The following is a 24282-nucleotide window of genomic DNA, read 5'->3' on the forward strand; positions in this document are numbered from 1 at the left end:
TTGTTTTTGAAGGAATGTGAGGAAGAGTAAGTATGAAGATTTTAAAATTTGAATTTAACTAATACTATTTTTTTATTTTCTGATAAATCTTTTTAAAAGAGTATTTAAAAACTATAAAAGTAAAACATACATAGTAATAAATGCAAAATAATAAAATACATATTTTGTATATAATGTATAAACTATATATATATTAAAAAATAAAGATTATTTTGAACAATATGCAGGAGAGGGTAAGTTTCAGTACAACTTTCCTATCCCTAATGCTCAGGTAATTTATTTATGTATATATATGTTTGTCTTCTACTTCTTGTTTTTTTTTTTTTTAAACAGCAAAGAGTTTATACTTGATGTACTATTCTACATCATGGATTTTTTTTTTAAACAATGTATCTTGGACCTATTTGCATATCTACACCTGTAGACATATATATCCAGTGGGTATTTTAAAAGGTAATTGACTAATCATTTTGATATGAAATAGAAACATTTATGTTATGACTGTCATAAACCTTGTAAAATCTCAGATTTTTTTTTTCTTGTATTTTAGTCTTAGGAGGTAAATTTTTTTGCATGTGTTTGAGTCTTAGGAGGTAAATTTTACTAAATACTGTGAAGGCAACTGCAAGGCAGTGTCAAAATATGAGGCTAGTCATTTTGTTTTACTGATTTATTCTTGAGCCTGTAGAAGTAGGGAGGAGACCATGTTAAGGATTTTTTTTTTAACTTGAAGAGCGATTGGAAATTAGTGGTGTTGGAAGCATGAGGGTGATATTTTAAAATTTTGGAGAGGGAAAGAGGCAGGAAATTAGGTGAATATTGTTGTAGTCAGATTCAAGAAAATGATGGCTTAGAGTAGCATAGAAAGTTGAGATAGAGAGGAGTTACCAATCTGAGAGAGAAGTGACAAGATGGTTGGTAGTTGGATGTGGTGAGTGTGGGAACAGAGGAATCAAGGACGACTCCAAAGTTTTTGGCAAAGGTTGCCAGGTGATTAGTGGTGCCATTACTAATTTCTGCTGTTGTTGGAGGTAGAATTGGGTGTAGATCATTAGTTGCTTTTGGAAATGCTGAATTCTAGCTACTGAAGAGCCATGCAGAGGGAGGTGTAGAATAAGCATTTGGGTATCTAGGTGTAGAGCTCTGAAGAGAGGACTGGGTTGAGCCTACTTTGTATCAACCACCATTTCAATGCCAGGGGTGCATCAGTGAACATAGCAGATAAAATCCCTACTCAAGGAGCTTTTGTTCTAATTCTTATCTAGACAGACGAAGTATATACAGATACGTAATGTCAATGCTATGAATTAAAGTGTGGTTAGGGTACAGCAACAAGGACTGCTGCTTTAGACTGAATGATCAGGCAAGGATCCTCTCTGAAGATAGACACTTGAGCAGATATGTAACATGACTTGGTCTGAGGGTGAGTATGGCTGAAACTGCCTGAGGAAACTGAACTGAAGATGTGGGTAGACAAGTTTTAGGCTCCTTTTTTGTCACATCTTAAGGATATACCAATCTGGAAATTACCTTGAACCTTCGGAACTAGCTCTCTGCCTCTTTTCAGAACAGGCTTTCCCTCCTTACACTTCAGTGGATTTCTTGGGGTTTTGTTGTTGATATTTTGTTTGTTTGTTTGTTTTTTATTTAGGCCTTTGCTATTAACATTGCTTCCTTGAAGATAACCTTTATATAATTAACAACTAAAAGCTGCCAATGGTTGTTTTTTAAGTTATATGAACTTGGCTAAATTATCTTTTAATTACTGAAACAATTAGCAGTCACTGGCTGGGCTCCCTAAGATTTATCATTGCACTCTTTACAGCCATTTCCTCGTCTTGTACACATTTTTGAATACTTGAATAAAAGTGAACTGATTGCATCCTGTCCCCAAATTTCAAAGTTCAAAAGTTAAATGCACTTGTATAACACATAAACTGTAGTATATATTTAAAAATTTGAATAACTGTTTTTTAGACTAGTGCCTTGTGGAAGCCGTTTTGCTCTGTTATATGCTCGTTCACAGGAAATGGCTTGATGTAAGATTCATTAACTTGTTTGTAGGCTATCAGAATAGGCAGTTTGTAGCCATAAGGCACTCTTAATGTTATACATTAAAGTTCTTAAAATATACATTTTTTTTTAACATCATTCCTATTTTCCTGGGAGGCATCTGGGAATTAAATCAATAAGTTATCATATTCTTATGGTATAAATGATCACTTCTATGATCTCAAAATTAGATAGATTTTAAAATACCACATTGCCCAATCCCCATGCAATATGTGGTGTATTCATATTTGCCATCCTTACCGTTATCAAATTTGGCAAGCTTGTCTTAATGTATTTTTATCTGTTTGATTTTTAAATATTAAAAATAACAGTGTCATTTCTTGAGTGCTTATTGTGTGCCAGATTCCATTCTCAGCACCTTGTACATAGTAGTGCATTTATCCTCACAACTACCCTGTGCTAGTCCCTGTTATCCTCTTTTTATTGCCCAGCCTCTAACTTGTTCTCTGGCTCTTTCCTTGTTTTCTGGCTCTTATCCAATACTCTGTTCTTAAACAGGACAGGGTTCATTCCCCGTTAGGACTCTCTTAACCTGCACACTTTGGTATGATTGTTAATCCTGTTGTGACTCCATCCAGGTGATTTTTATACTGGAAAAAGGGGGTGACTTATATAGAGCAATTTACTTTTGTCAGTGTTTATATTTCTTTTTATTAAAAATGTTTAGGCCCCTTTTCTGTGAAATGATACAGAAAAGTCATAAAATGTATGGAAATGTGTATATAGCCTTCTGAATTACCACCAGTGAGGTTAAAAAAAAAAAAAAAGAGCCAACATTGTCAGCTTCCCAGAAGCCCTTGTTTGCCACTTTGCTTCACCATTTTAGTATCTAAGTATGCAAACATGAACCCTGGAGCTTAATTCTGCTTGGTTTTAAACTATATAAATGGAATCACATGACATGTACTCTTCTGTGGCTGACTTCCTTTGTTCACTGTTATTTGATTTTTTAATCATCTATTTAACAATAAATCTGGAAGTAGCTAGTTCAGAAATTCATAACATCATGGACCTTGTCAGCCTTTTAACAAAATTTTTTACTTTCCCTGTGTGGTTGCAAAGGGGCTGCCACAGCTCCAGACCTCATGTTTTCATACAACCATATCCCAAGAGAGGAGGCAGAGGACAGTTCTAGCAGCAAAGAAACTCCCTTTTGCATGTCCCTACCACTCTTTTTTTAAAGTCAGATGTAATGATCTAGTTAAGATACAGTTAATAGAGCCAATTTATTGTACATGAATTATCCAGCTTTGAGTGGATTTAATGAAATGAAAATTAAACCCTTGACAGAATCAGGCTTTATAAAGCATGCTCTCAGTAAATATTGGTAACTTAATAAAATAACTGTCCCCAAATCCTTTATGTTTGTCATTATTACTTGTAATTTTTCATCCTTATCTTTAAAAGTTTTCTGGCATGATGTCTAGTCCCTAGACCCATTTTTATATTTTATATATATATATACATTTAATGACAGAAGCATAAAACCCCAAATTTAATGAATACCACCAAGACTGCTAGAAGAGAAGCTGAGTGTTTTTCAGAGTGTTTTTGCTCTATCTTGACCTATCAAAACTGATTTTTCACTTGTCAGGTCATTAAAAAAAAAAATTGGCCACTGCACCTTTTCTGTACATGAAGAAACTAGGTCCCAGAACGTTTAAAGGTGTTGCCAAGATGGCACTGAATTATGACCAGTATATTGATCTATCTTGTGAGCCAAGATCTTCCTTTCATCAATGACCTCCTATTTGTGGCTGAAGAAATTAAGTGTGCAGGTGTTTGCACAGTGGGCCCTGAATTCTGTTGCGCAACATGCATTTAAAGTGATATGCCTGCAGCTGGAGATCTAGAGTGCGCCACACAAGCTGTTGTGTCCTCTCAGTGGCCTGGCTGATTACAGAAGCCAGTGCCTTGGCAGTGTTCTACCTTTGTGCTGTTCCACAGTTAAAACCTTCCATTTCATTCTCACTAAAGTTTTGTGACGTTACTTGCTCAGTGAAACTATTTAAGAGATCAGAATTGAGTGGAATAGGATTTTGACAGGGTAATGGTCTCTTGGGGTACTATAAATTTATAATGCATACACATTTAATTTTGAAAGCTGGAGGATAATATTCCAGTGGCAGTGTTCTGGTCTGGCTACTTTATGTCTAATATATAAAATGATAAAACTAAATTAGTGGACATTTGAACCTACCTTTAGAGGGATACCCTGTACCTGCCATATCATTTTTCCATATAAAACAAAACACTTCTATTTTTTAAAGTATATCAAAAGTTATCTGATATTCCCTCCACAATTTTCTAATATTTTAGACTTAGTGTCAAGACTGCAAAACGTTGGAAACATCTGATTCCCATGTTTGTGATATAGATGCAAGTTTATAGGAAGGCATGATTTCAGCAGAATGTTTTCATTTCAATATTACATGAAAGAATGTTAGTCAGTGCTTAGGAAATTGAGACAGGCTAGCTCTGGGCAGTTGTGATCCAGTATTATGAATACTGATGAACATTTGTGTTTTGATTAAAATTATATGGCTTATTAATCAGTGTGTTATATCCTTGTATGTCATGGTGCTGATTGTGTTTGTTATATGAGTGAGATATAAGTAACTGTTCTTAGATAATTTTTTGAAACAAAATCAACTATCCTGAAACAAAATATAAACAGCAATTTTTAAAAGCAAAACTCACTGCCTTCAGTGCATAAATAAATATGATCATTCGGACATACGAGTCAATATTAAAACAAGATTCCAGAATATATCTGCATTAGTAACTGAGAAATGTGTATATTCTCTATTTACATATTTTTATTATTTATTTTCATATTTTTAGATTTGCCATCAGAAAGATAATGCTCTTGGAATTCAGGTGAGTTAAAGACTTTTCTTTGATAAAGTTAAAGATGACAGAATGATTAACTTTTGGCTAAGTTTTCTGTACCTTTCTGTGAGTGCATAAGAAATTAATTATAAATTTTTGAAGATTTATGTTTTTGTGATTGGCTTATTTTGGAATATGTGTGTGATATCCTTTGTTTTCAAAGTTGATGCTCCATTGTCAGTGTAACTGTATTTTGAGTTGTTTCTCACTAATTAAGGTGGTGTGTGCTGAGCAATTTCTGAACTCTGGTTCCTCTAGTGATCATTGGGAGTAAATTGGAGTGTGTTCTATAGCCATTTTTTTCCTTCAAAAGTAACTTGTTAATACCAAGGCAGCCTTGTTCTGAGCTAAGCCACTTACAAATATTTTAGACAGAAAAGAATATATAATTTTTAGATTATGATTTAGATTATATTACAACCAGATGTGGCCAGTAGGCTGGAAATAAAAGCCAAGGTTGTTACTGATAATAGTAATATTTGCCATGTATTGAACGTTGTGCTAGGCACAGCGTTAAACATTTTGCATACAGAGCACTTACAGCAACCCTGCGAAGTCAGTATTATACTTTCCATTCAGTGAAAGAAAAAACACATCAGGGCAGTTAAGTAATTTGTTCAAGATAATGCGTTTAAGTAATTGACAGACCTGGGATGCCAACATCTGATGCCAAAGTTCATGGTTTTTCTGCTTCTTCGCACTCCCTTGAGGTCTTTTCTGTGTCAAAGTCAGTCTCTCTTTAACACCTGCTTACTCCCTACATACATTGATTTGATCCTCACAAAAAATAGCATGAAGTAAGTGTTCTTATTATTTTTACAGAGAGAAATAGAGGTTTATAGTTATGAATTAACTTGTAAATGGAGTGCCTACTCTATTCTAAGAACTATGTTATTGAATACATGATCTCATTTAATCCTCACAATAATCCCAGTAAGACCTTCCTTACTTTATAGAGGAGAACACGGGCTAGAAATTGGATGCATCCGGCCCTTAGATTAATGTGTCCTTTTACCATATTATGCCATCTTTCAAGAAGATTAAAAATCAAGAGGATGCTGATACACAATTAGGATAAAACCAGAATTCTGTAGTCCTGGCAAATATCAGATACCAAGAGAATTGTGGGAACTGAAGGGGTAAGCAACAGAATAGGTTGAAGGCACCAATGACAGTGGAAGATTTTTAATAACTGAAAAGGCAGATTGTTACCTTCCAGGAGCTTTTATGTGATTTCTGGGTGAGAATGCCACTTTTTTCTGTGCAAGTCTCCAGATATAATGAGTCTAAAGTTAGTAGTAGAGATAATTGATGGTCTCTTGCTAGAGTCTGAATTGAGTCTTTGATGAAACTCAGAAGGACATGTTATATAATTGTATTTGCTGCAATTGCCAAAATAGGATCAGGGAATTATTGAACAGTCCTTAAGTCTGGATTAAAGAGATGTAGTTGGAGTTAGGTCTGTATCATCTGTATATCGTGGAGATACTGCATCATCTTGAGCAAATCATTGACTCTCATATTCTCAGAGTCCTCATCTGAAAAATGTAAACAATAGATTTAGAATTTGCTATGTAGTCCGATAATACCCAAAACATTGTTGTTAAAAACTGTGGCAAGCCAGTAATATCCCTGGGGCATCTGGCAGACACAAATATAAAGATACTCTGAAAGCGTATGTGTTCCAACCATACTGCAAAAAAATTCCTACAGGTAAGACCCTGGTAAAAGTGAATTCAAATTCCCAAATTACAAAGCACATTAAAGCAAGATTCAGTTGAAATAACAAAGAATAGAATCAGATACCTTCTTCTGCCAGAAAACCCCAGATAATCAAATAATTGATATACTGTCAAATCATTATATTTAGAATTATTATAAGTATAAAAGAAGAAATAGAATCTGTGAACAAGGAATAAGACACTAAAAGTGGAAAGGTTTGGTGAAAAATGGAAATAAAAATAATTCAAATTAAAAACTCAGTGGACAAATTAAATAGTAGGTTAGACACAGCTAAAGAGGAAATTAGTGAATCGGGATTTATAACAGGAAATTAACAAATAATAGCAAAGAGAAATAGAGATGGAGAATGTATAAGGCAATTAAAAGATATGGAGGCTAGGATGAGAAAGTCCATTAGGAATTTCAGAAGAGATTTAGAAAGAATGAAGAAGTGACAATTTAGAATAAATGATGGTTAATAATTTTCTACAGTTGAAGCATGAGTCTTTTAGATTCAGAAAGTATAGCAAATTGTGAACAGAACAACAAAGACAGAGTGAAGATGTTAAAATCTGCTGGAGAAAAAAGATTACTCAAAGAAGAACAAATTGACTGTAGACTTCTCAAGTGTAATAAAAGAGTGTAGAATGAGACTAATACATAGAAAAGTAGAAATATCAATTTAGAAAGAATTCTATCACCAGCTAAACTTTCATGAAATAAAGAGATTTCAGATAGATTCATACTAACAGGCTTACTAACAGAAGGTCTTAAAGGACATAATCCAGGGAAAAGGAAATTAAGCTTATAAGAAAGGAATGATACGAAGTTTCATGCCTTTTATTTATGAAAGAATAGTCTCTAACTTGGAGCCATTTGACTATCATTTTGGATAAAATACTATTTACCAGTTTCCTAGGCTCTTGCAAATTAAACAAGAGGGATTGCTAAAGATAGACCCAGGGAAATACCAACATGAGCAGACCTTTGAAGCGTAAGAGGAAGTAGAAAAATTATATGCTATAGCAGATACACCTTACCTCAGTGTACATGCATGTATAAATGTTTGAAAAGTTATGCATGTGTGGTGATTTAAAATAGGATCAAAAAGTTCTGGTTTTTTGCATTAGTGCTTCAGAGTATTTTATAGCCTAGTAAGGTAATTGATGTTTCTACTACTCTGAATAAGAAATGGCTAAGCTTTGTTTTGGAAATCAGAAATATTTATTTTGTTTAGGAATATTTTTCACCAAAGTTTTAAAATAAGAGTTTTGACATCTTGAAGGGGAAATGCCAGTTACATAGAAAATTGGTTTATGTTGAATACCTTGTAAACTAAGTAACAAAGCCTTTTTTTGATTGTTAAGTCTCTGTCTTAGTTTCTTGAAATCATTTGATCCTGATAAGAGTTCATGTTAATTTCTCAGATACATTTATCTGTGAAGCTGCCCATCATATCATTTTGTTTCAGAGTTGGTATTTGTCAGATATTTTTATTTTTAACTCCATGAAGAGCCTTAGATGAGGGAATATCCAGTGTTCTAATGGTGATAATTATGTATGTTAGACACCTTTGACATCTTCTTACTTGAAAGTATAAGGCTCTCATTCACCAAAGCCACATTTGCTATATACATTTGCAGTAGGTAGCACTGACCGATATTATAGGTAAATTTGTAAAGGATTCCCAAAAGTACAAATACAGATTTCCAAAATGTTTTCAGAAAGTTGTAAGTTAGGCTTTTTCAGGGGAGTGGTATATTATAATGAGGTGGTAATAACTAATCAAATATTCTATGCCTTTTTATTCTTCATAGCCAGTATCTTGAAAATTACCTCTGGATGAATTATTCTCCAGAAGTGTCCAGCAAGGCCTATTTAATGTCAATCTGCTGTATGGTGAATGAGAAGTTCAGAGAAAATGTCCCAGCTTGGGAGGTAACAGATTTAAATTACTTCACAGCTTTCCTACTGTGCCCGCTTAAGCCATTACAAAGTTGCAAACTTTTTATCGATAATAAATAATGTTTCTAGAGCAGACTTTATCCAATAATAAAATAAATGTTGAGAAAAAGAATGGATGTATGAAAATAGTATTAGATTTCTTTCAGTTTCAATACTTCCTTTAAACTAATTTATTGTGAATTTAAAAATTATGAATGTGGAGTTGTTTTTCTGCTTTGTGCTTGAAACAAAGAATGGCATGGATGATAAAGACTTTTACATCAGATAAAGTAAAATTTGTGTTAAGTTGCACAAATAGTAATGCTCGAATGAATGCCTTGTTTCACAGCAAGGTGTGTGTATTTATAGTTTTAGATGAATAAAGTTGTGTTTCCAATGTCAAGAGAGATGCTTTTATTGTAATTTCAGTTCTCTCTTTGCCTCTGATGTGGGATCTGTTTTCCCTTTTTGAAATTTCTAGTGGACTGACATTTTCTCTTTGTGTTGGTATAATAGAGCCTTGGTCAGCTAATAGAGGACCAAAATCTAGGTTTTTCTCTGGCCACCGTGAAATGGTCAGCTCATCAAAAGAGTTTTTTCCCCTCCAGTCATGAAGGAAAGGCATGGATGCTTCTCATCTCTTTTGAGGGGACAGTCTCCAAAATGAAAAGGTTTTACATTCTTTAAGATAAAACCATTGACACTTCACTCAAATATTCATTATGTGACTACCATCTTATGGCAGTTTAGAGCCCAAAGGAAACTAAAGGCCTTGTGTCTTATTGAGCCATCTTAGGGATTTCCTGAAGTTCCTTCAAACTACTATAGGAAGAGAAAGTGAAGCCAGAGAATGACCTGATCAGCTTGCACGTTATAAAGACCACTTTGGTGATTACAGCTTGAAATAGAGAAATGACAATACAGATTAAGAAAAGAGGTTACACACAGATTTGGAAAGTAGAATTGCTTGGATTTGATGATTGAAGTAACTTAGGGAAGGGCATTATTTTCAGTAACCTTCCAGGCTTGGGCCACCAAATGTAAAAGGTGAGAGTGCCATTTATCGAGATAGATAGAAAGAGGGTTGAGGAATACTTTGGAGGGTACAAAATTGTTGAATTGAGTTTTAGACTTACCGAGTTTAAATTGCTTTTGAATGTCTAGAAGAAATTGTCTAGTGGACAAAGGAATCTAAGGACCTAGAGCTAAGGAGAGAAGTATGGAGTGAAGATGTATATTTGGAATCATTAGCTTTTGGCAGTTGAAATATGGAAGGGGGAGAAGAATGGGGCTGGAACCCTAGAAACACTGCCTGTAAAGTGACAGAGGAAGTGGTGCTTTCAACACATTGAAAAGGAGTTGACGGTTGGTAAGAGTCCATTGGACTTGATCGCCGTACAGCTTCAGGGCAGCGCTGTGGGCAGAAGCCTGTTTCACAGAAGTGAGTGAAAACAGCTACTGTAGACCACACATTTGGAGCGCTTGTCTATGAAGGATGAGAGAGGTAACAGAAAGGAACTATGTGGGGAGGTGGATCAAAGAGAGGCTTGAATATATTTACATTATTTATCTTTTTTATTTTTACATTATTTACATGTTACGGGTAAGGAGATAATATAAAGGAAATCTCAAGGCTGTCCTTGAGATTAATTAGAGTGGGAAAAGTATAGTTTTTGCTAAAGATGTTTTTTCTTTTATTTAAATTAGAAGAATTTGAATACTTCAGATCTTTAATAAGAAAACAAAACCTGAACTAATTACCAGCATAATCCTTAAAGAAAAAATAAAGGAATTAAAGCCATTATTTTATTTGCTGAAGGTTTCTGCAACTCTCACATAGTCCTGCCAGAAACCTATATTTGACCTGCTATATTTTGCTGTTAATTATAAGTAAGCAAATAATCTTTTTGTAATGTAGTAGGTTTTGTTAACAGACTCCTAGAAAGTCTGCCAGTGTTGTTTAAAGGCGAAAAAGCGGTGAGCAAGTCATTTCAAAATGCATTTTTATTCTTTCTCATTCCAGACTTTTAAGAAGAAGCCAGACCACTTCCCATTCTTTTTCAAGTGTATATTGAAAGCGGCATTAGCTGAAACCGATGGTGAATTTTCACTCCATGAACAGACAGTCCTACTGCTTTTTCTTGATCATTGCTTCAATAGTTTGGTAATTTTACTTTATCTTTTGGGGAAATGTTCAAGTTTTCTTGTTCTTTTGAGTTGAATATAGATGAGGTTACCCCTATAGCCAGCTCTTCATCCATACTCATGAGGAATGAGGATAATGCTAATGGCCTGATTTCAGCCCCTTCAGAGTGAAATCATTTTATAAGATCTGTTTGCTTTTTAATAGATTTAGACTTAATCTCTTCTTTTTTCTATCTAGCCTCTAAGTAAAATGATAATATGAACTGAAATTCTCCAAATGTAGAGTGGCGAAGAGTGTTAATATGCACGTTGAGTAATGAGATCTGTGTTGTAGTCTATACACAAAAACATAGTTTCATTACTTTTCAGTCGTACTTCATGCCTAAGCTAGTAGGTCAGCTGGAGAGTTATGTTGTTGTTGTTTTGTTTGTTTATATGTCTCTGAATTTGAACAGAGTGTTATGTTTTGAGTTGACTGATGAGGGGTGGTTATATGATCTTTGAAAATCTCTTGGGTTGTGTATGACAAGTTTTTCATTCTTCATAAGATTTCTAAAAAATAAATATTTATAATAATATTTCATTTCTGCTTCTCTACTGTGATTAAATGAAGGCATATACCTGCTTATTTAAAGATAGATGCTTCTGAATTTATAGTGCATTTAGACCCGTGCAAAAGAATGCATGGGATTCTTTTCTTACACTGAGGACTGAGTGCTGGTAGATGGATGTTTGTTATCTGTTTCCATGTGCTACCTGACAAAAATCCTGCAAAGGCATTAAAAAAAAAAAATTCACAATATGTCAGTATTACTTTTAAATTTTTTTGCTTTTTTTTTCATTTTTTAAACACTTATTAAACTAAACAGATGTGAATGGATGTGATTCCTTATCAGAAATTGAACAAAAATAAGATTTAATTAGTCTTAGTAGTTTGGTGTAAATTTAATTAACCTGAAAGCTAGCTTATTATTGAAATACTTTATTTTTTTCCAGCTTACTGTCAATTCTTATTATCTGAGGTAGTTATGCTCTATAAAGTGGCTGTGAACACTAAATTAGCTAAAACTGAACCATTGCTCATAGGGAAAACGCAGGGTTAGGTTCCTGTAAGTCTCTGGTCACATTTTCATCATCCGATTAATCCATAGCCTTGTTTTATGTGTAGTTCTATTTAAAGTTGCCTTATGTAATAATGTATACTGTTGATTCATTAACATTGAACTCATGGCCAACAGTGCTGTAACTTATGTCTGAACAAGCCTTATCTAACACACGTATTTTCTATGTAAGGCATATCATAACCTTCCTGCACCTAGGAACACTGGACAACACTTCAGCCCTGTGCTTGGGGCCATTTTAAGTAGCAAAATCACCAAGAGAAAACACAAAAGTGTGAAAAAGTAGCACTAAATAGACCATATCAAGGATGCTTGTGTACAATACTAGAGCCGAAGCAAGAAGGCAGAGCATCACCTTGTTCAGGCTCAGTGGGAAATGTGTGTGTTGAGCAACTCACATTTGCCTCTGCCCTCTACTGTCTGAATGGCCGTGAAAGCATCGGGAGTATTGCATTTGGGTTACAAGTGCATCTTTGCAAGTTGAAGAAGGGATTGGTACCTACGAATATGAAATCTTCAAGTAATGAGGCTTGGCTGTGTCTTTTTTAAAAAGTATTGAGCTTTTTAATAATAAAATATCACTAGTTTGAAAGTATTGATGGTGTGTTTTCCTCCCAGCACTTAAAAAGGCAGTATGCTCCTTATGTAAAGACTTTGGTTAAAATGCTTGTGTGTTTATAAACTTGTTCTCTTCGTGCTTTAAACAGGAAGTAGACTTGATACGAAGTCAGGTACAGCAGCTCATCTCCCTCCCAATGTGGATGGGCTTACAGCCTGTAAGTATTTAATTTCAGAAGTTTATGTGTATTTGTAAATGGAACATGTGGTTTTAGACTGTGTAGCTTTAGTATGAATGTAAAATGGTAGCTAAAAATCCCCTTTCCTGCTTACAAAATTTACCTAATTTACTGTGCATTAACCTAATCATAGGTGTAGTTTTTTTTTAAGTTTTAAAGTTTTTATGTGTAGACTAATATATGTTTCACCTAATTTCATTATTATAAGGTGTAATAAGGTAATATCTATTGCTCATGAGAAAAGGAGTTAATTTAGCAAAATATGGTTATTTGTATGTATGTCTTTGGATGAGACTAAATAGACTTGACTTCTTTATTTCCCTTGATTGGGATGTACATTCAGCTATAGAAGATCTGAATCATGTTTAATATTAACAACTTCATTTTTTTTTTCATCTAATTCTCATTATATAATATGCACCAGTAGCAATGACAAATTAACAGATCTTAGAGAGTAAAGTTAAAACTCTCAAATTTCAGTATAATCTTATTCAGAATTGCATTTTATGCACGTGGGTGGTTTTGCAGACACCCAGATGTGCAAGCTCATTCATAGGTACCAATGATGGGGGTGAAAACAGGCATATATAAATAATTAATACTGAGTTCAAAACTGATGAGTGCCATAAGGAAGAATGTGGTAGTGTGGACATTTCCTTGTTTAGCTGTGATAGCTGTTTTATGTTCATTGTTTCAGACTCATTTTTCGAATTTTAATGACTATGCTCATAAATGTTAATGCTTATTTTTTCAAACTAAAGTTTTTAATTTTAGAAATAAGAAAGAAAATGTATTATGGAGCTTAAAATCTTAACAGTAGATTCTTTTGTCTTATTGTTTTCTATTAACATGTCAGAATTGAATAGTTTTTAAAAATATAGTTACTAGTTACTTAGTTTTCAGGTTTTGTCATGTTGCTTTCCAGTTTTATCCCGTTATTCTATACTGTATCCCTACATTAGAAGGCTGGCTAATAGTTGATCTAATCTTTATCCTTGTAATTACTGGTGATTTAATTTCATATCACTCTTTCAGGCACGACTGGAATTAGAATTAAAAAAGACACCTAAACTAAGAAAATTCTGGAACTTGATTAAAAAGAATGATGAAAAGATGGATCCAGAAGCAAGAGAACAGTATGTTGCCAAAGCTTTGTTTCATGTTGGTTTATTATGCTGGGTTGTGGTGTTGACTGATGTATTGTTTCCTTTACGTAGTGCTGAACCAAATAAATGGTTAAGGAGTGCTTTTACTTAGACTGTCATATATTTCACAAGAGTCTAAAGAGGAAGCCAGAATATGACCATGTTTTCCTTCTATCCCTTATCTCTGCTCTGGTGATAAGTGTATCACTGGTCTTCTCCCTGCCTGCTGTCCATTATGGTCTGTCTGTTGTGGATGGTTCTCAGTTTTCTCCACAGTTTTCAGGCTATCAGTCAAACTTTTCTTTTTTTTTTTTTTCTTACACCCTCACTCTTAACAATGACTTTTATACACTCTATTTTATATACTTCACTCATTCAACAAATATTGGTTATTTATTATCCTGCTGGGTACTACTGTATAGGGAATATAGCAGAGAACAAAATGGAAAGTAATTCCTGCTGTTGTGGAGCTTACATTCTAGTTGGGGAAGGAAGCAATAAACAGATGAATTATGTAGCATATTAAATGGTAGTCCATACCAAGGAGAAAAACAAACCAAGTATAAGGAATAAAGAAGTAGGGGAGGGTTATGGGTTGTTTGAATAGTAATTATTATCAATTGGATAAAAGTCTGATAGCAAGTATTTATTTCATCAAACAGAATGCTATTTGTAGGACACAGGGACAGAATCAGCATGCTCTAAGAGTTTCTCTCTCTCTTTGAGGCTAACTGGTCTGCCTGTGCTCTTGCCTTATGTACTCCATGACTGTTCTAGTGGTGATCCTTTTTCTCTCTCCATTTTAAAGTGCTCTCTTCCTCTCACTGTTTTTTTCCCTCTGCTTACATACATATGCTTAGGACTCGCTTCCCTGGGGCCTATGATAACTTCTTTCGACTCTTGTCTTATTTTTTCATCCACTTAGGAGAGTAGTCTGTACATCTGTAGCTAGTAACTGAAGCCATGAGTAGGAGTGAGATTATTTAGTGAGGTATGTAAACCATGAAAAGAGGCTTGAGGACAAAAAGAAGTGAAGCTTAGAGTTATGCTGGTGGTAAATGAGAGGAACTGAAAAAAGCTGGATGTCAGAGAAATGAGTTTGGGAGGAAGGAAGTGAAAGCTATAAGAACAGGATATTAGGACAGGAGTAGGAATATCCCTCCTTTAATTTCGAACTCCAGTCTCCTCTTTTTCATGATATCTTTCCAACGAACAGCCTCTTGATTGGATTAACTTATGTGATATCTTTGCATCATTTGACTACTTTTTAAAAATTTAAGCACTCTCTTCCCATTACCTCAGTGTGATTTAATTCCAAATCAGTAGACTGTTCATTTCTTAAACATTCCTTCCCTAACTACTCTTTCCCTCCACTCTACATGTTTGAAGGTTAACCTTCTGAGCTCTCTTCCAGACCAACTGCTTTAGGCCACCGTGCTTTCTTCTCTGAACTCCTAAAACACACTGTATTTTTTATGGAAACACCAGCTCTTTTCATAGTAATTAGTCTACGTATAGTTGTTGAGAATATAGGATCTACAGTCAGGCTTATCTAGGTTTCACACTCTCATGCTGTGTAACTTTGGCCAAGTTACCTCACCTCTTTGAGCCTCATTGTGAAATCCAGACAGTAGTACCTGTTTCAAAGGACTGTTGTCGGTGTTCAGTGAGATGGTTTGCATGAAGTCTTTCACACAGCTCAGATCCTGGCACAGTAAGTGCTGAATTAATGTCAGCCAGTTTTATTAATTAATGCTGGTTTGTGCTACTAATTACATTATATAACTTCTCATTTCCGGTGTGTTTTAGTCATTCCTATCTTTTGTATTTGCAACAGGACTGGCAGAATCCTTTGTAGCTCTGTCCAACAGATTGTTTTTTGATTAATTGTTACAGAGTGCATCTTAAATTAGTAATGAGTGAAAAATTGTTTTTTAAACTAACATTTAATCTTTAGACATTGAATACTCTATTGTATTTAGTAATTTAAACATCTTAAAGGATGAAATTGCTCATCTCACTCTAACTACATATTTAGAAGTTAGATTTTTGTTGTTAAGGGCAGACTGTAAATGAAATTTGAAGACTCCTTTCTAGTCCTGACCTTTAAATCCCAAGTGAAAACTTTTACAGTGGGAAGAAAGAGGTGATTCCCTAGCTGGTGTATTAGGCCAGCAGAGAGGCTCTTCTTTTCTTCATGTGGTGCCATGCTTATACAGAGAAGAAGTTGTGTGTTCAAATTATGGTCCTGATTTCAGAGAGAAATGGAATATTTTGAACAGTGTGAGAAAGGTGATTTGACATTTAATTTTTACTTTTGAAATAATTATTTCTCAAAAATAATTTCGTCCCTGTTATTTTAGAGCCTATCAAGAAAGAAGATTTCTTTCACAGCTCATCCAGAAGTTTATCTCTGTGCTGAAGTCAGTCCCGCTTTCTGGTAACTGTCTTCCTTCTCTCAGCTTATTTGTGAAGTTACCACTTAGATGCCCATACAGTATTTACTCATCTCTGGTCTAAGAACTGCTCTTAGAGTGGTTTTGAATTATATTGAGAAAGTGTACGTCCTTCCCTTTTCAAGTATGTTACCAGTCTGAATATTGTGACTGCCTTACAAATTCACCTAATTTGAGGGCACCAGCATTGTTATTGAAATGTCCATTTATGTAGCAAAATTTTTTGAGCTTACTTGTAAGACACAGGTTCTGAACAAGGTTCTAGGACATGGTGAACAAGACAGTCACAGACCCTATCAATATGGCATTTACAATATGGTACTGAGTAGTGTTTTTAAGCAATATCAAATACTGTTGTTTGGAGGGAAAGAGGAGAATTATTTTGACATACGAGCTACAAGATGAAATGAGAAGGATTTCCCTCCACCGTGGCCCCTATTTGGTAAAACAAATATAAGTAAATGCCATGTAGGATATAAACCTTAAAATATACCATGATTGTACTACGTATAGATATACATACGTGTGTGCGTTTGTATTATAGACCCACGTACCAAGAGGAGCTAATTACATTTTGCTCAGTTTAAAAATTCTGGGCAAAATTATTTTCCTTTGACAGAAGTAAGAACAAAAGATAGCACCAGAGGCCTTGTTTAAGTGGATTTAACTTGAAAGTCACTCCTTTAAATTCTTTAGTTTTTACAGCTGTGTGACCTAGACTGTATCTCAGAAAACCTGAACTTCAGTTCTAACCAGCTATTACTTTGTTCTACACTTTTATCAAGTCATTTTCCTCTGATCCTCAGTTTCTCACCTGGAAATTGAAGAGCTAGTGTAGATGTTCTCTAAGGTCTTTCTTTCCCAATTATGAAATTCTAGAGTTATGTTATCTTAGGCTTTAGATTATGAGCATGTGTTATTTCCATATAGTAGTCACAGAAGTATTCACATTTCTTTCTTCACATAAAGCCTTCTATATTCCTGTGTACTACAAATATATAAGTGGATATACTTAAGCCTTTGTAGGGTGCCTTCTGCAGGTCTAGCACTGGGTTATTCCCTGCTGGGGGTTAGACTAAGCAGCAGTAGGGACCTGAAATTATCTCCTTTTCAGTTGAAACACTCTTGGCAGGATGCTTTCAGCTGATAAAATGGTAGAACATTTCCTGGCATTAGAAAAAAAAGATTTGTACTCTGAAAGTGTAACATGTTTCAAGGTTGTAATTATTTTAAAAACAAAAATAAATGTTTTTAAAATAGTACATTAATGCTCATAAATAACATAAAGTAAGATAGTGATTTTAAAAATATTTTATTGCTGTGTGTGATTGACATTTTAATGTCAAATTTAATACATATATAGTGAAAAAAAATCACAAAAATTGCCCCTTCAGTTTGTTGTGTATCTTCCCCACCTGTTTTCTCTGCAGTCTAAAGATATGTACATATCTTTGTATGTATACATATATGCATATAAAAGAAGTCCTCAATGTTTAGTGTGTGTAGAAAATAAGAAAAATATGTCGAGAACTGAGATAAAACTGCCTTTCTGGTTTTTAAATCTTCAAATTTTTTCAAAATTAATCATTCAGTACAGATTTTTAAAAATTAACACTTCAAAAATATTTTTGCAGCTCTTATTTTTAAAATGTGTCTCTGATCCAAGCTAGTTTTCTCATTTTCTCATATTTGTAGAGCTAAATTTAAGGATAATACCTGCCCTTCTTGAAATGTAAGTGAAGTCTATTCTCTGAGTCACAGTTAGTCCAATCCTGATGAATGAGACAAATAACCTTGTTTAAATAACTAAATAGTTGCCAGCTTTAAGATAGAGTACCATGGAGTGACCTAAGTAAGAAAATTCTAATATGTTTTCTCTGTTATATTTAGAACCTGTCACTATGGACAAAGTTCATTACTGTGAAAGATTCATTGAACTTATGATTGATCTAGAGGTAAGAAGTGTGCAATGACTTTTCTGTTACATGATCATGCAGGAGGCTAAGATTAAGCATATGACTATATATGATGAAATGTTTCTTTATCACCTCAAACCGGCCTTTCTTTATACCTATTTCAAGGTGTCTTATAGAGAAGGTCAAGTGTTTAACCCTTGAAGTTTTCAGAAGATGCCTGTCCAATGGCTGCTGTTTGTATAGAAACCATTATTTAATATGGTTATTAAACATGAGTCCAGCAATGGCAGTTTACCTTCTGTCACATTTGACTACCCCTCACAGAGTTTTACATAGAGGCTGAAGTCGTAGGTTTATGGCCATCTCATTAGTGATCTCACTTTTCTAAATGTGCCTGTTATTGTTGATGAAGAAAGATATTGCTAGCTGCTTGCTGTTGCCAATCTTTAAAATTAAGATTCTTAAAGAAGATTCCATATTATTAGGTGCAACATCTTGATGCAAAGTTCAGATGCAGAGTTAGTGTAATTTAGATTGAATTCCTTTCCTTTCCTCTCCCACTTTAATGCAGGAAATTGAAAGAAAATCCTTTCTGTCCATCCTTATCAGGAGAGGTAGGGTTGTTTCTTGACATGAGGATTAGAGTATTGGACCAGCAGTCATTCATGAGTCTTCATTCAAATTCCAGCTCTGCCAGTGACTAATTTATAACCTCTGAGGATCTCAATAATCTCTTTGAAATGAGAATATTTGGCTGGATTCATGGTTTCTAAACTGTGATTATGTCATAGAGGAATGTGGAAAAAGGAAACCAAGAAAGGAATCTCCACTTTGCAGTTTCTATTCCCTTTTCTCTGATTTTAAACCTACACACAATACATATTGGAATATCATATAGGATTTTGTTTGAAAACCACTGGCCAGGATGTCTGAGACTTTTTCAGTACTGAATTTTATTTAGAAACATTACCACTGAGTTTATTTACAACATGGACTAGACCCCTACTTTATAAACAGTATCTTTTGGGGGGCTGAGGGCACTTTGTGTGTGATTAACACTTCTGAGCTAAGTATCAGTAGACTTCACCCCTAGCTGGGAGAACATGCAGACTTAATGTCATGGTATTTATTTTCTTCAGGCCCTCCTCCCCACAAGGCGCTGGTTTAATACCATCCTGGATGACTCCCACCTTTTGGTTCACTGTTACCTTTCCAATCTTGTTCATAGGGAAGAGGATGGCCATCTTTTTTCCCAGGTGAGTATTGATGTATCTGAACATACTTATGGTTTTCATTTCTAAATTGGTCTTTTCTTGGCCATGCAACTGGGAATACTGGGATATGGCACAAAGTAAATTTTGCTAAATATTGAATTGAATGATATAAATTCCCAATTAGTCATTTTAAAGTAAAATCCAGTCTTAATGTACAAAATGAATTCATTCTTGTGCAGGTAGCCTCTATTTTATATTATAACCTTTGTTAATCATATGTGACTTTATTACTGGACTAAATTATGTGCTACATAGTCCCAGTTATTTGTGTATTTTGATTTTATGTCAGTAACCACTGTGAACATAATAGATGATGAGCATTAATTTGAGTGAGCTGTGCCCTGATATCATGGCTGAGTTTCCATAAGATGATGGTGACAGGGATGACAGGCAGATGATAGCACGGAAGTGCACATGCACTTAGTCTGCTGCCTTGAGTGAGAAGGCAGATGTATTTTGTTTACTGCCTTGGGTAGGAAGACAGAGTTTCAGGGTTATCCATTACCTGTAATGTCATCCGGAAGAAAAGTCTAATAACATACTTCTAATACTTGCCTTTTAATGCGATCATAGTTGGAGATACAGTTTTTAATGTGTGTTTGCATATTCTCTTAAGAATTCTTTTATCTTGTATCTGTGAGCATGAACATTCCCTTTTTTCCCATTCTCTTATTAAATTTCTTATTAAGTTTCCAGTGATTTATCAATATATTAAAATCCTAATATCTGATCTGCCATAGGTTAGAGTTAAGAATAGTAAAAATTTGGGGTGAATGCAGCCCTAAGTTCTGTTGATGCTGCCACCACAGGGGGAAAGCATGCCTTCATTAGCAGGAACCAAGCCAGAGGAAGGGCTCAATGGCCATGGAGACCGAAGAGAGGAATGAATAACTTAGTTTTTCCAGCCTTGCTGTTTTCTCCTAATAGATGCATATAGAAGAGTATCTCTAACTGTGAATTGCAAAACCCTTATTCAGAAAATTCTAAGTGGTAAAAGTAAAAGACCTCAGGAGTTCCCTCTAGTGGTGTAGTTCTATAAATTTGCAGTAATTAGATTTTTTTTTCCCATTAAAGTGCTTGACTTCCTTTGATTAGATCTTTAATGTCTCTTTAGTATGGGGATTGCAGTTTAAGTTCTTCCCTGTAGTAGTAGATGATGTATATGAAATAGACTCAACAATTTATTCACAAGTCATATACTTTATTTGCACATAAGTGAAACATGTTTGCATAAGTTCTGAAATGTTTGCTGTGGTGTTTACATTCCAATGCTTTTTAGTATCTCTGAGAAAGTATATGAACTTGTTTATTACTTTTAATGGCATTTTTCTTGCTTTCTTGCTCTTATGTTCACACAGTTTATTAATTTAAATGTATCCTTTCAGCTTTTGGACATGCTTAAGTTCTATACTGGTTTTGAGATTAACGACCAGACTGGAAATGCTCTGACGGAGAATGAGATGACTACGATTCACTATGATAGAATTACTTCTCTACAGGTAATTGGAGTGCATTATAACCTTTGCTTCTGCTCCGTGAAGTTGGATCATCAACAGTTTAAGTTTTGTATAGTACAAATAGGAAAAGGTACTAATTTAATAGTGTTTTCGTCTTGAATTTTTAAAATATTGCCAATTCTGATGAATTCATGAAAAAGAAGATTCACTTTTGTAGTCATAAATTTTGAGAATCAGTATACTGATATTTGACACTCAGAAATATGACTTACTGGGCCAATTTGGTGCATGTAAATTTTTTTTTTATGAAAGAGGATTTCAACTTGACAAATTATGTGTAAATATTTTGTATGTTTGAAAGATATACACATGTAATGGGACTGAAATTTACCAGGACAGCTCAGATATGTCCCCAAATTACTTGTTTCTATTAGCGATCTCATCTTGTTCTTGAACTCCACTTCTCTGGTGGCAAAAGGAAACTTTTATTTCTCAGTATAAACTAATTCAGTTCTTTACATTTTAAAGAGTTTTGCAGGGGCATGAAGACTGAGACAAACTAAAGTTCAAATTGTCTTTCGTAATCAGTTCCACTGTCTCTCAAGGAGTCTCTGCTCTCCCTCTTCTTCCCCAAAATGGCCTCTGGGTGCATGAAGACACTGAGATAGCCTCATTGGGAGAGGAGTAATCTGCACACTGTCCCAGCTGGACGTCTTTTTATGCTATTCTCAGAACATTAGTGTTTTTGTCCTTCTGCCTCTGCCCTTGTAACCGTGGCTGGTGTGGCATGTGGCTGTTCTCTTGGCACCAGCAAGGCACAATGATTGCTTGCTCGGAGCGTGGCTGTTGACCTCGTTCATGGTGGTGCTAGAGTTCTCCTGAGAGCTACTCTCCTTCATTTTCTAGCTTTGGCTGCCCCATTTTCAGGCTGGGGTTGCAGGATCATTTTGCGGTTGCCTGTAGTCATCTCATGGCAGGCTCATCCGTAACCTTGGCAGCCTTCTGTGTCATTCACTACGGTGCACATGAGAACTTCTAGGTCTTCTCTGTGCCACGTGGGCATTAAGGAAGACTAGGGATGTTATCACTGCACATACTTAATCAAGTCGGCATAATGCTGCTATTTCTGTTTTCTTGCAGCTTACCCCATGTTGGTTGGAGGTGTTACACTGTGAGGTTCTTCTTTCCAAAGTTTCCAAGTGAAGCAGGGCATAAGCACTCTGTCCTGTTGGCCTCTCCCTCAAGATATCTCTTCAGTAGGAATTACCCTTGGGAATTTCTTTTAGTTTTGTTAGACCAGTTCTTGATAATAAAATGTTCTGTTAATTTTGTTTTTCTCCCCTCCTGTCAGTGAAGCTGACCTTCTTGGTTATTTTCATATATATTCAAAATACAGTTTTAGAAATCAAAATCTGAACATTGACTCCCGTTTAGGATCTAGAACATACACTCCTGCCAGAACAATTTTGTTTTTTTCCCATTATATCTAATGCCTTTGGCTAAATAAGGCAGAGGTCACATATGAGAAGTATATAAGAGAAGTGCAGTAATTTTTTTAAAAAATACTTTTCCACTATACAGGATATGTTGTAGTTTATTATATTAATATGTGGGCATTAATTTTTTTTTTTTTGGCTGTTCTTTTTCAGAGAGCTGCTTTTGCACATTTCCCTGAACTGTATGATTTTGCCCTCTCAAATGTGGCAGAAGTAGATACTCGGGAATCCTTGGTCAAGTTTTTTGGACCTCTTAGGTAAGGCAATATGAAAGGACAACCAAACTTTAATTTCCTCTTTTGCTTTTAGTTAGTTTTGCACTACTTTAGGTAATGTTACTTGCTGCATTACTGTATGTTAACGACTAGAACTAGTGCTTCTCTGTAGCTTTTGGTATCTTTGAGTTTGAGTCACTTAAATATAATTATATATCTTCTGTCTTTTTTTTGATAAAATTTTATATTTTTCACAACTTACATAGTTTTCCTAGGTCTTACATTTTTTTAAGGTAGGACAGAAAGCTTGTATCAGTTGTAAACAACAGAAAGCAATAAATGTTCATCATGTGATATTAGAGGTAAGACATAAGAAAGTGTTGGCATGTTTAAAATTTATTAAATTGTTAATATTCTCTGCCACTTAGCTATCTGCTAATATACTTTTTTTGAAAGTGGCAGTAATAGCATACATTTATTTACTATGTCATAGGTACTCTGTTAGTATATAAATAATTTAATCCTGATTTATGTGAGAGGAGTAGGTACCATTGTACATATAATGTAGCTGAGGCCAGAAGAGTTGAGTACTTTACCTGGGTCACACAGCTAATAAGTGGCAGAGATAGGATTTGAACCTATCTGTCTGATTTCTGAGCCTTTTTTTTTAAGGTATAATTAACATAAAATATTAGTTTCAGATGTACAACATAATGATTTAATCTTTGTGTTTATTGCAAAATTGATCACCACAAGCCTAGGTAGCATTCATCTCCATACATACAGAATTTTTTTGTCCTGTGGTGAGAACTTTTAAGATCCACACTGTTAGCAACTTCCAAGTATGCAATACAGTATTGCTAATTATAATCGTTCAGTACATTACGTCCCCATGACTTACTTATTTAATAACTGGAATTTTCTTCCTTTTGCTCTCCTTCACCGTTTTGCCCACCCCCCACCTTGGGCAGCCACCAGTCTAATCTCTTTTTCGATGAGCTTGGTTTTGAGGTGGGGGGGTTGTTTTTATCTTTTGTTTCTTTTTTTTTTTTCCTTTAATTTCCACATATAAATGAGATCATATAGTATTTGTCTTTCTTTTTCTGACTTATTTCACTTAGCATAATGGCCTCAGGGTCCATTCATGTTGTTCCAAATGGCAAAATTTTATTCATTTTTATTCTGAGCCCTAACTTTTAACTATTGTGCTCTCTTATCTCTCCGTTGTCCTTTACTCTTTATGTTTAGTTAATTGATTATTTAAATTGAAACAAATTAAGGTTATTTTGGTTATTCATTTTTATATGAGGATATAATAATAACTCTCTTAATAATACATAGGTCTACTTCCTTTTAAATAACAGCATAGAGTTCTATTAAATTAGTATTTAATTTATTTCAAAAATCATTTAAAATCCATTGTATGTTAGCATACATATTGTTAATGAAAAATTTATTCTCAAAGTGAAAAAATTAGTGAGAAGAACAGCACTGTTTTACATTTTTGCCAATGTTTTTAATATCTGGCTTATTTAGAGACAGTTAGATTTGCAGAGCTGCTTCTGGATTCAGTTTGTTGTGAGATGTTATTTTGCCTGAAGTAAATGAAGAAAATCCAGCTTTACACAG

The 24282-nt window shown here is 34.6% G+C and overlaps 1 protein-coding gene across 1 annotated transcript in view; it reads left to right on the forward strand.

The window, feature by feature from the left end:
• Nucleotides 1-24282, forward strand: part of AQR (aquarius intron-binding spliceosomal factor) — an 85680-nt gene that overhangs the window by 3771 nt on the left and 57627 nt on the right. Inside the window, exons 4-13 of the mRNA XM_006193784.3 lie at nt 4918-4953; nt 8505-8625; nt 10655-10795; nt 12605-12673; nt 13730-13830; nt 16203-16279; nt 18186-18250; nt 19351-19467; nt 20871-20984; nt 22592-22695. Of these exons, the coding sequence (XP_006193846.1) occupies nt 4918-4953; nt 8505-8625; nt 10655-10795; nt 12605-12673; nt 13730-13830; nt 16203-16279; nt 18186-18250; nt 19351-19467; nt 20871-20984; nt 22592-22695 (945 nt within the window). The remainder of the gene's footprint in view (nt 1-4917; nt 4954-8504; nt 8626-10654; nt 10796-12604; nt 12674-13729; nt 13831-16202; nt 16280-18185; nt 18251-19350; nt 19468-20870; nt 20985-22591; nt 22696-24282) is intronic.

The sequence above is a fragment of the Camelus ferus genome, chromosome 6 (genome assembly GCF_009834535.1).
Source record: "Camelus ferus isolate YT-003-E chromosome 6, BCGSAC_Cfer_1.0, whole genome shotgun sequence".
Classification (NCBI taxonomy): Eukaryota; Metazoa; Chordata; class Mammalia; order Artiodactyla; family Camelidae; genus Camelus; species Camelus ferus.